Below are 12,836 nucleotides of genomic sequence, written 5' to 3' on the forward strand. Positions count from 1 at the left end.
GGCGAGAGGGAGGGCGAGAGGAGGGCGAGGGAGGGCGAGAGGGAGGGCGAGAGGGAGGGCGAGAGGGAGGGCGAGAGGGAGGCGAGAGGGAGGGCGAGAGGGAGGGCGAGAGGGAGGGCGAGAGGGAGGCGAGAGGGAGGGCGAGAGGGAGGCGAGAGGGAGGGCGAGAGGGAGGCGAGAGGGAGGAGCGAGAGGAGGGCGAGAGGGAGGCGAGAGGGAGGGCGAGAGGGAGGGCGAGAGGGAGGGCGAGAGAGGGAGGGCGAGAGAGGGAGGGCGAGAGAGGGAGGGCGAGAGGGGAGGGCGAGAGGGAGGGCGAGGGAGGGAGCGAGAGGAGAGGCGAGGGCGAGAGGGAGGGCGAGAGAGAGAGAGCACAAGAGAGGGAGAGAGAGAGGATGAGCGCAAGAGATAGAGAGGGAGAGCGAGAGAGAGGGAGGGAGGGTGAGTGCGAGACGGAGAGAAAGGGTGAGCGTGAGAGGGAGAGAGAGAGTGAGTGAGCGCGAAAGGGAGAGAGGGTGAGCGCGAGAGAGAAAGAGAGGGGTGAGGGCGAGAGGGTGAGGGCAAGAGAGAGGTTGAGAGAGAGAGAGAGAGAGAGAGAGAGAGGTTGAGACAGAGAGAGAGAGAGGGTGAGCGTGAGAGAGGATGAGCGCCAGAGAGAGAGAGTGGTGAGTGCGGGAGAGAGAGAGAGAGAGAGAGAGAGAGAGAGAGAGAGAGAGAGAGAGAGAGAGAGAGGGGTGAGCACGAGAAAGAGAGGGGGTGAGCGCGAGAGAGAGGGTGAGCGTTTGAGAGAGAGAGAGAGAGAGAGAGAGAGAGAGAGAGGGATGGCGAGTGTGTCAGAGAGAGAGAGAGAGAGAGAGAGAGAGAGAGAGAGAGAGAGAGAGAGAGAGAGAGAGAGAGAGAGAGAGAGAGAGAGAGTGAGCACGAGAGAGAGGATGAGAGCAAACGAGAGAGAGAGAGAGAGAGAGCACGCGCATGCGAGTGAGGAGGATGGGGCAGTGAGAGGAGAAAATCTACTCAAAAGTGTACCGTTTTGCAATGATCAGCATTTTCTGTTTCCTTTTTGCTCTTGGTCTTGAAGTTCCAACAAAGGAATATGTAGATTGCGACACCTGGAAACAGGCAAGTGCAACTCAGATTAAAAGGAACCACGCACTCTCTAGATAAAGGGAGAAAGAGATGACAGAGAAATGAAAGAAAGGCCCAGAGAATAAACTGCTTGTGTATATTAAATAACTGAGCAGATACTGCTAACATTGAACAAGGAATTTCAAAACGGTTTCATTAATGGAGGGGGAAACAACTTTACTCATACTCTCTGAGCAAAGTTCAACATGTTATTCTACACGGATATAAATTTTCAAAGCTTCATTCTGAGATCGACTATGAGGCACAATGAAAGACCACACTCACTGTAGGAGTGTACACATAGGGAACAGCCTGCTCTCCCATTTGACAAGGTCAAGTGGATCTGACTGTGGACTCGAGTAAAATTCACTGTAGACCACCAAAATCCTTTGACCCCTTGGCCAACCAAGAATACATCTAATTCTGCCTTAAAAATATTCAGTGACCCTTCTTTCACTGTTCTCTGATGGAAAGAATTTCACAGATCAAAGACCCTCAGAGAACATGGTCTCATCTACATGAAATGAAAGATTCCCTATTTATTCCTCATTTTCATCTCTCCCACAAAGGGAATCACATGCTCAGTATGCACCCTGTCACAGAGTTATAGAGTCATAGAGATGTACAGCATGGAAACAGACCCTTCGGTCCAACCCATCCATGCCGGCCAGATATTCCAACCCAATCTAGTCCCACCTGCCAGCATCCGGCCCATATCCCTCCAAACCCTTCCTGTTCATGTACCCATCCAGATGTCTATTAAATGACCAATTGTACCAGCCTCCACCACTTCCTCTGGCAGCTCATTCCATACACATACCACCTTCTGTGTGAAAAAGTTACCCCTTAGGTCTCTTTTGTATCTTTCCCCTCTCACCCTAAACCTATACCCTCTAGTTCTGGACTCCCCGACCCCAGGGAAAAGACTTTGGCTATTTATCCTATCCATGCCCCTCATAATTTTGTAAACCTCTATAAGGTCACCCCTCAGCCTCCGACCCTCCAGGGAAAACAGCCCCAGCCTGTTCAGCATCTCCCTATAGCTCAAATCGTCCACCCCTGGAAACATCCTCGTCAATCTTTTCTGAACCCTTTCAAGTTTCACAACATTTTTCTGATAGGAAGGAGACCAGAATTGCACACAATATTCCAATAGTGGCCTAACCAGTGTCCTGTACAGCCACAACATGACCTCCCAACTCCTGTACTCAATACTCTGACCAATAAAGGAAAGCATACCAAACGCCTTCTCCACTATCCTATCTACCTGCGACTCCACTTTCAAGGAGCTATGAACCTGTTCTCCAAGGTCTCTTTGTTCAGCAACACTCCCTAGGACCTTACCATTAAATGTTTAAGTCCTGCTAAGATGTGCTTTCCCAAAATGCAGTACCTCACATTTATCTGAATTAAACTCCATCTGCCACTTCTCAGCCCCTTGGCCCATCTGGTCCAGATCCTGTTGTAATCGGAGGTAACCTTTTTTTGCTGTCCACTACACCTCCAATTTTGGTGTCATCTGCAAACTTACTAACTGTACCTCTTACGCTCACATCCAAATCATTTATGTAAATGACAAAAAGTAGAGGGCCCAGCACCGATCCTTGTGGCACTCCACTGGTCACAGGCCTCCAGTCTGAAAAACAACCCTCTACCACCACCCTCTGTCTTCTACCTTTGAGCCAGTTCTGTATCCAAATGGCTAGTTCTCCCTGTATTATCTAACCTTGCGAATCAGTCTCCCATGGGGAACTTTATCGAACGCCTTACTGAAGTCCATATAGATCACATCTACCACTCTGCCCTCATCAATCCTCTTTGTTACTTCTTCAAAATACTCAATCAAGTTTGTGAGACATGATTTCCCACGCACAAAGCCATGTTGATTATTCCTAATCAGTCCTTGCCTTTCCAAATACATGTACATCCTGTCCCTCAGGATTCCTTCCAACAACTTGCCCATCACTGACGTCAGGCTCACTGGTCTATAGTTCCCTGGCTTGTCTTTACCGCCCTTCTTAAACAGTGGCACCACGTTAGCCAACCTCCAGTCAACATGTTCCAATAAGATCCCGTCATTCGTTTAAACTTCAATGGAACTATCCAACCTCTCCTCATAAGGCAAGCTCTTCATTCCAAGAATCTGTCCAGCATGCAATGTACAATAAAGTTAACCCTGGTAGTAAATTATCATTCTGACTGAACTCAAACAAGAAGGGCCAGTATTGAAAGCCCAGTGACATCTGGCTTCAGACCTGAGTTTAGCCCTCGAGCAGCTGAGTTATATAGCAGCAAAGTCTATGTTTAAATGACAGGCTACAGTACTGTTCAGCTGGGCCTACACAATCTGCCTCAGGCAACATCAAGTGAATTAGAAGTTTTAACATTGAACTCAGGTCTGACATCTAAGACAGACCTACAATCCTATTTAGTGAACACCAGGGTTTGGACTTAGTGGAAACATTTAGTGACTCCAAGGTAAATCAGCAGCTAACTCGGTGCTGAACTGGCAGCTTCCACATTTGCACTGAGCCCAAAGGATCAAGAATGATGTGTTCGCTGCTCAATCCATGAGACTGAAGTTCCTCTCTGAACCCTAAGGATGGCCGACAGTGGAAGCCTTAAGCCTCGGCAAGGTCACTAGACACCAGACTCCCTGAGAGAGAGACGGAGGCTGGGGAGGTTACTCCTGGCAGACAATGATCCCATATTAGAGATGTTCACAACTGATGAGAAGACCACTCAGGTTCTTTGTCTAGCAGTGCAAACCCACTGGCCTGGCCACATTCATCTGGGGTCAATCCAAAATACAGATTTCTCTTTGTAAAAACTGGCAAAGTGACTCACTCAACCACTATGGTTTAATTTCTGCTCTCAGGTAGGCCATTTCCTTCATACCTTCCTCATGATCTTGCGTCCATAGAACATTACTTTGTCACGTTTTCGGAATCGGTATTTCGGGGTTTCCTGAGCTTGAATTCCTAACAGATAGACAAAAATTAATCAGCTGCAAAACTGAATAAAAGTAACTCGCATTTATAAATGATGAAAAGATATGTACTTCCTATCTATTCAATCAGCATAACTATAGATTATAGGAGGAAAATGCCTCACATCACATAAATCAGCTAGTTTTGTGATCAATTCATTCAAGGAACTTCTGAAGTTTAGCTCATAAAACAATGACTCAGTTTGAAACCAGAAACATATGGATGTTCACAGTTTGTGAGAAGATTTGTAGCTCGGGTGCTCGTTGTTGTGGTTGTGTTCGCCGAGCTGGGAATTTGTGTTGGAGACGTTTCGTCCCCTGTCTAGGTGACATCCTCAGTGCTTGGGAGCCTCCTGTGAAGCGCTTCTGTGTCTCAATAAGCACATCGACCTGGACCCAATATACCGACCACTACAGCGGACAGCTGGAACTGACAACCGGAAACGGCAGATACAAATCACTACAAATGCCGGGGTAAAGATCACAGAAGCGCTTCAACAGGAGGCTCCCAAGCACTGAGGATGTCACCGAGACAGGGGACGAAACCTCTGCAACACAAATTCCCAGCTCGGCGAACAGAACCACAAGAAACATATGGAGTTGAAAGGACTATCATTCCAAGGTAGACATAGCTAACAAAGTTCAAGCAATGGTCGGCAGAAAAACCTAGCCCCTAACAATCAGCCGTTGGAAAGCTGTACTTTGGCAAAGACTATGTTTGACACAGAGTGCATCACAGTACATCGAGTAAGCCCGCACCAAAATAACAGCAGGATTTTAAGCATGTCTTCATGCAACAGAAATGGACCATCTATATAAACATCGGAACAACAACAGGTCAGAAGGTGGGAATTCTGCAGCTAATAACTCAACAAAGCCTGACTCCTCAAAGCATCTCCACCATCTACAAGGCATGTGTCAGAGGGATGATGGCAGACTCCATGCAATTTCCTGAATGGGTCCAGCTTCAACAACACACAAGCAGCTCATTACAATCCACACATAACAACCTTACTCCCTTCACCACTGACATATACTGGGAGCATCTACAACTTGCAGCTCCCAAACACACAACCTCTATTACCGGGAAGGAGGAAGACTGCAGACACTTGGCAATGGCATCAGTTGCAAATTCCCCTCCAAGTCAAGCACCATCCTTAGCTCAAGCACCAACATATTACTGTTCCTTTAGGGTCCCTATGCGCCATGGACTGCAGCAGTTCAAGAAGGGGTTCACCGGCACATTCACAAAAGCAATTAGGAATGGGCAACATAAGCTGGCCTTATCAGCAACACCTACACCCCAACAACGCAGTTTTAAAAAGTTGAACCATATCAAAGTTCTGAAACCTCCCAACTATTTGACGGGTAACAAATCAGTTGAAATGCAGTCAGTGTTGGGATGGAATAAACTGGGCAGCCATTACCACGGGACTTTCACAATCCACCAAGAATCCAGGAAGAGCAGTCAAAACTGTAACACAGAACAAGGAGCTGCATTCAGAGAGAGCATGGCTCAGGTACAATTGAGGCATGTTTCTATGAAGGGAAAGGCAGTGTAAGCAAAGACACGGTTCACACAATGGTAAATAACAAAGCAGGAGAATAAAGCAAAAAACGGACAGATGCCAGGTTGCTAATAAAAATGAGGCTGAGTAACACAAGTACAGAGAAGTATAAATGGAAATCAGAAAGAGAGCCAGACCTATTTATTCTTGTGGGATGCGGTGACGACTGATTACACCAGTGTTTGGGGCATGACTGCAACCAAACACATTGGGAGAGGAGCTGCTGCCTTGAAGCATTGCAGACCACATGATGTAGTCTACTCACAGTCTGGACACTGCAGGCTTCGTGATGTAGTGTACCCACAGTGTGGACCCTGCAGGTTACATGATGTAGTGAACCCACAGTGTGGACCCTGCAGGTTACATGATGTAGTGTACCCACAGTGTGGACCCTGCAGGTTACATGATGTAGTGTACCCACAGTGTGGACCCTGCAGGTTACATGATGTAGTGTACCCACAGTGTGGACCCTGCAGGTTACATGATGTAGTGAACCCACAGTGTGGACCCTGCAGGTTACATGATGTAGTGTACCCACAGTGTGGACCCTGCAGGTTACATGATGTAGTGTACCCACAGTGTGGACCCTGCAGGTTACATGATGTAGTGTACCCACAGTGTGGACCCTGCAGGTTACATGATGTAGTGTACCCACAGTGTGGACACTGCAGGTTACATGATGTAGTGTACCCACAGTGTGGACCCTGCAGGTTACATGATGTAGTGTACACCCAGTATGGACTCTGCAGGTTACATGATGTAGTGTACCCACAGTGTGGACCCTGCAGACCACGTGATGTAGTGTACCCACAGTGTGGACCCTGCAGGTTACATGATGTAGTGTACCCACAGTGTGGACCCTGCAGGTTACATGATGTAGTGTACCCACAGTGTGGACCCTGCAGACCACGTGATGTAGTGTACCCACAGTGTGGACCCTGCAGGTTACATGATGTAGTGTACCCACAGTGTGGACCCTGCAGGTTACATGATGTAGTACACCCAGTATGGACTCTGCAGGTTACATGATGTAGTGTACCCACAGTGTGGACACTGCAGGTTACATGATGTAGTGTACCCACAGTATGGACTCTGCAGACCACGTGATGTAGTGTACCCACAGTGTGGACCCAAACAGAAAGGCAGGTATTGTGTGAAAAATTTGACAGCTAACAGAAAAGGGAACTCAGAAATTTTTTGTCAGCATTTAAATCCTGAAAGGTTCGTATGAGGAAGAGAAGAGCCAAACAGGGAACAAAAAGGGCTTTTCACATCCTGGCATAGTGTGTGGAAACAAGCAGGTGATGAAGAATTTATTCAGACTCCGGTTTATTCCCAGCTGGTGAACTGTGTCCAATTCTGGACAAAGCCATTCACAGGAGGATGTCAAGGACTTGATCAAAGCTGCTGGAAAGATTTGCAAGAATGATTTCACAGATCTGGGGATTTTGTTCTATGGAGGGATTAGAGGGGGTTGGGCTGCTCCCTTTGGAAACAGAAGACTAAGGATAGATTCTGTATAGGTGTTCTCAATCAGACGGGTCCAGACTGTTGATGGCTCCCACCAGCTGAATGGCTGAATGGACACAGATTTAAAATGACAGGCAAAAAAATCAAAGGCGACCTGAGGCAGTCCTTTCCATGTGCCGCAAGTGGTATAGGTCCAAAATGCACTTCCCGAGAAATAAATATAATCAGGGCTTTCAAAAGGGAATTAAAATCAGGTTCCACATAGTAGACTGGTTAGCAAGATTAAATCACATGGAATCCAGACACAACTAGCCAACGGGATACAAAATTGGCTTGAAGGTAGGAGACAGAAGGTGATGGTGGAGTGTTGTTTATCTGACCAGCGGGATGCCTCAAGGATTGATGCCGTGTCCAATGCTTGTCATTTATATAAATAGTTTGGATCTGAATATAGGTGGAACAGTTAGTAAATTTGCAGATGACATCAAAATTGGAGGTGCAGTGGACAGGGAAGGAGGTTACCTCAGAACAACAGGCCAGATGGTCTGGTGGACCAGAGTGGCAGATGGAGTTTAATTTAGATAAATGGGAGGCTGCACATTTTGGTCAGGCAAATCAGGGCAGGACTTAATACTGGAGTCCCGGGGAGGGTTGTCAAACAAAGACATTGGGATGCAAGTTCACAGTTCCGTGAAGGTGAAGTCGCAGGGAGACAGACAATTGAAGGTGATACTTGGTATGCATGCCTTTATTAGTCAGCCCATTCTGGTCACCCAAATTTGGAAAGATGCTATTAAAATTGAAAGGGTGCAGGAATGGTTTACAGGGACCTGGTTGTAGGTTTGCTCGCTGAGCTGGTAGATTTGTTCTCAGACGTTTCGTCACCATGCACGGTAACATCGTCAGTGAGCCTCTGATGAAGCGCTGGTGTTCTGTCCCAGTTTGGTCTGTTGTGGTGGGTGGTATCACTTCCGGTTCTGTTTCTAAGAGGTTGTTAAATAGGATCCAAATCGATATGTTTGTTAATGGAGTTCTGTTTGAATGCCAGGTCTCTAGGAATTCCCGTATGTCTCTTTGTTTAGCCTGTCCCAGGGTGGATGTTATTGTCCCAGTCAAACTGGGGTCCCTCTTCATCTGTGTGTATGGATACCAGCTGGTCATGTTTTTTTGGTGGCTAGTTTCCTGCCTATCTGTCAATGCAATGTTTGTTGCAGTCCTTGTAGGGTATTTTGTATGTGACATTCGCTCTGCTAGTTGTTGATACAGGGTTCTTTAAATACATCAGGAGCTGTTTCAGTGTGATGGGAGGGTTATAGGCTACCATGGTACCTAGGCTGGGTAATCCAAGATGGAGAACGGGAAAAAATTGTGGCTGTAAGAGCTTCTCCTTTTTTTGAGGTATATTAGGTGTTGGAGGTGATTTCCTTAAATTCCAGGAGCAGCAATTACTGTTTTATAAGCTGTTGCATTGCTTTGGAACTTTGGGGACAAATGATCAAAACAACACTTTTAAAAGGAGAAAGACGGACAAAAGTCAGTGAGAACATGGTCAATGATGGAGAAAGAGAGAAAGAAACCTACACTGCTAACTGACACAAGCAGTGAATCTGCAGAATTACTGCCTTTGCTGTTTGAGTGCGTCTAGGAAATATTAACAAACAGCGAAATTTACAGCTAACCCCGGAAGAATCTGTGTGGGAGAGCTCACAGCACAGGAACAAGTGCATAGTTTTTAACATGCAACCTTTCTATAAGTCTACAGGAGTGAGTAGAGTGGGTTCTTTCTTGATTATATGTTTTATTGAGATCTGTGTCTTGATTAAATTTTTAAAAATATAAACCTTAATTGCTAAGTTAGCCTGGAACACTGTCTTTAGAGCAAAAAGACAGTGCTATTTTCTGGGTCTCTACATTGTGAAGGAGCAAAGATGATCTTCAGTCGAGTGATCTGTTCTTCCTGTCAGGTGTGGGAGTTCAGGGAGAGTTTTCTTGTTACTGATGATTACGTCTGTAGGAAGTGTGTTTGGCTGCGAATCCCATCAGATCACATGGAGCGGACGGAGCGGCAGTTAGAAGCAAAGAGGAATTTACAAGAGCTATGGGGTGTGATGGATGACAGTTATAGGAAGGGAGAAAAGCCACAGGTACAGTCAGATAGATGCGTTAACTCCAGGGAAGGTAGGAGGGGTAGGCAGGTAGTGCAGGAGTCTTCTGTGGCCATCCCCATTCAACCAAGTATGCTGCTTTGGAAATCGTAGGGGTGATGGACTCTCAGGGGAATCTAGCATGCATAGCCAGGTTTCTGGTATCGGGTCTGGCCCTAATGCAATGAGGGGTGCGTCAGGTTCGAAGGCATTAAATGTAATGGGGGACTCTCTCGTCAGAGGCATTGACAGGCGTTTCTGTGGTCTACAGTTTAAAATCAGAATGGTGTGTTACCTCCCTGGCGCCAGGATCAAGGATATCTCGGAGAGGGTGCAGAATGTTCTCAAAAGGGGAGAGGTACCAGCAGGAGGTCATTGTACACATTGGAGCTAATAACATAGGAAGGGGAAAGGATGAGATTCTGAAGGGAGAATAGAGAGAGTTAGGCAGGAATTTAAAAAGGAGGTCCTTGAGGGTAGTAATATCTGGATTACACCTGGTGCTACAAGCTATTGAGGGTAGGAATAGGAGGATAGAGCACATGAATGCATGGCTGAGGAGCTGGTGCAAAGGAGAAAGGTTCACATTTTTGGATCATTGGAGTCTCTCTGGGGTAGAAGTGACCTGTACAAGAAGGACGGATTGCACCTAAATTGGAAGGGGACTAATATACTGGCAGGGAGATTTGCTAGAGCTGCTTGGGAGGATTTAAACTGGTAAACATAGAACATTACAGTGCAGTACAGACCCTTCGACCCTCGATGTTACGCTGACCTGTCATACCAATCTGAAGCCCATCTAAGCTACACTATTCCATCTACATCCATATGCTTGTCCAATGACGACTTAAAGTTGGCGAATCTACAATCGTTGCAGGCAAAGCATCCCATACCCTTACTACTCTCTGAGTAAAGAGAGTAGTAAGGTGGGGGGGATGGGACCCAGGGGGATAGTGAGGAAAGAGATCAATCTGAGACTGGTACAGTTGAGAAAGGGAGTGAATCAGTCAGGGCAGACAGGAACAAAGCAGAGAACAAGGTAAGACTGATAAATTAAACTGCATTTACTTCCAAGCAAGATGCCTAACAGGGAAGGCAGATGGACTCAGGGCATAGTTAGGTACATGGGACTGGGATGTCATAGCAATTACAGAAACATGACTCAGGGATAGGCAGGACTGGCAGCTTAATGTTCCAGGATACAAATGCCCCAGGGAGGATAGAAAGGGAGACAAGAGAGGAGGGGGAGTGGTGTTTTGATAAGGGATAGCATTACAGCTGTGCTGAGGGAGGATATTCCTGGAAATACACAGGAACGTTATTTGGGTGGAACTGAGAAATAAGAAAGGGATGATCATCTTATTGCGATTGTATTATAGACCCCCTAATAGTTGAGTAATTGAGGAAATTGAGTAGTCTCAGTTATCTATAAAAATAATAGGGTGGTTATGTAGGGGATTTTAACTTTCCAAACATAGACTGGGACTGCCAGGGTTTAGCAGAGGAATTTATTAACAGTGTACAAGAAAATTTTCTGATTCAGTATGTGAATATATCAACTAGAGAAGGTTCTGGATGTAGGTTTGCTCACTGAGCTGCAAGGTTCCTTTCCAGACGTTTTGTCACCCTACTAGGTAACATCTTCAGTGGGCCTCCGGGCGAAGCACTGCTGATAATTCCTGCTTTCTATTTATATGCTTGGGTTTCTTTGGGTTGGTGATGCCATTTCCTGTGGTGATGTCATTTCCTGTTCTTTTTCTCAGGAAGTGGTAGATGGGGTCTAACTCGATGTGTTTGTTGATAGAGTTCCGGTTGGAATGTCATGCTTCTAGCCAAATAGAGACACGCACAAGAATCCCTAAAGCTGTGATCCTGATGTCAGTGATAGGAAAGCTGTTGGGAGATACTGAGGGATACGATCCATTTACATTTGGAGGAAAATGGGCTTATCAGTGCTAGGTAGCATGGTTTTGTACAGGGAAGGTCATGTCTTAGAAAAATAACAGAATTCTTTGAAGAGGTGACAAAGTTGATTGATGAGGGAAGGGATGTAGATGTCTTATGCATGGACTTCAGTAAGGTGTTTGAAAAGGTTCCCCGTGGTAGGCAAATGAAGAAGGTGAAGTTGCATGGGGTCCAGGGTGTACTAGCTAGATGGATAGAGAACTGGCTGGACAGCAGGAGACAGAGTAGTAGTAGTAGTGGAAGGGAGTTTCTCAAAATGGAGTACTGTGACTGGTAGTGTGACTGGGACTGGATCCACAGGGATCCGTGCTGGGACCACTGTTGTTTGTGATATATGTAAATAATTTGGAGGAAAGTGTCAGTTGCCTCATTTGCAAGTTTGCAGATGACACTAAGATTGGTGGAGTAGCAGATAATGAAGGGGACTGTCAGAGAATACAGCAGAATATAGATAGACTGGAGAGTTGGGCAGAGAAATGGCAGATGGAGTTCAAAACTGACAAATGCGGGCTGATGCATTTTGGAAGATCCAATTGAAGAGAACTATAGAGTTTGGGGAAAATTGATGTACAGAGAGATCTGGGTATTCAGGTCCATTGTTCCCTGAAGGGGGAAATGCAGATCAGTAGAGTGGTCAAGAAGTCATACGGCATGCTTTCCTTCATCAGACGGGGTATTGAGTACAAGAGTTGGCAGGTCATGTTGCAGTTGTATGGGACTTTGGTTCGGCCATATTTGGAATACTGCGTACAGTTCTGGTCGCCACATTACCAAAAGGTTGTGGATGCTTTGGAGAGCGTGCAGAGGAGGTTCACCAGGATGTTGCCTGGTATGGAGGGTGCTAGCTATGAGGAGAGGTTGAGTAGATGAGGCTTATTTTCATTGTGGAAAGGAGGAAGTTGAGGGGGGACCTAATTGAAGCCTACAAAATCATAACAGGTGTACAAGGTGGATAACAAGAAACTTCTTCTCAGAGTGGAGGGTTCAATTACTAGGGGTGATGAGTTCATAGTTCACTGTGAGAGGGGAAAAGTTTAGAGGAGATATACATGGAAAGTTCTTCACGCAGAGGGTGGTGGGTGCCCGGAATGCATTGCCAGCGGAAGTGGTTGGGGTGGGAATGATATCGTCATTAAAGATGTATCTAGACACCTACATGAATGGGCAGGGAGCACAGGGATACAAATGCTTTGAAAATAGGCAGCAGGTTTAGATAGGGTATCGGGATTGGTGCAGGCTTGGAGGGCTGAAGGGCCTGTTCCTATGCTTTAAGGATTTTTGTTCTTTGTATTAAAAGGACAAAAGAGAATAGGGCTCCTCAAAGATCAGCAAGGCAGCCTACATGTGGAGCTACAGGAAATGGGGGAGATACTAAATGAGTATTTTGCATCAATGTTTACAGTGGAGAAGAACATAGAAGGTATGGAACATGGGGAAATAGATGGTGATATCTTGAAAAAATGTCCATAGTATAGAGGAGGAAGTGCTGGATGCTTTGAAATGCTTAAAAGTAGATAAATTCCCAGGACCTGATCAGGTGTACCCGAGAACTCTGTGGGAAGCTAGAGAAGTGATTGC

At 46.2% G+C, this 12,836-nt stretch overlaps 1 protein-coding gene across 9 annotated transcripts in view; it reads right to left on the reverse strand.

Annotated features, from left to right (window-relative positions):
* pnpla6 (patatin-like phospholipase domain containing 6) overlaps positions 1–12,836 on the reverse strand; it is a 224,021-nt gene that overhangs the window by 169,166 nt on the left and 42,019 nt on the right. For all 9 annotated transcript variants that reach the window (XM_072564052.1, XM_072564051.1, XM_072564054.1 and 6 more), the window contains 2 exons: positions 4,021–4,103; positions 1,024–1,106 (listed from right to left, as the gene is read on the reverse strand). In XM_072564052.1, coding sequence (XP_072420153.1) covers positions 1,024–1,106; positions 4,021–4,103 — 166 coding nt within the window. The remainder of the gene's footprint in view (positions 1–1,023; positions 1,107–4,020; positions 4,104–12,836) is intronic.

The sequence above is a fragment of the Chiloscyllium punctatum genome, chromosome 46 (assembly GCF_047496795.1).
Source record: "Chiloscyllium punctatum isolate Juve2018m chromosome 46, sChiPun1.3, whole genome shotgun sequence".
Taxonomy (NCBI): domain Eukaryota; kingdom Metazoa; phylum Chordata; class Chondrichthyes; order Orectolobiformes; family Hemiscylliidae; genus Chiloscyllium; species Chiloscyllium punctatum.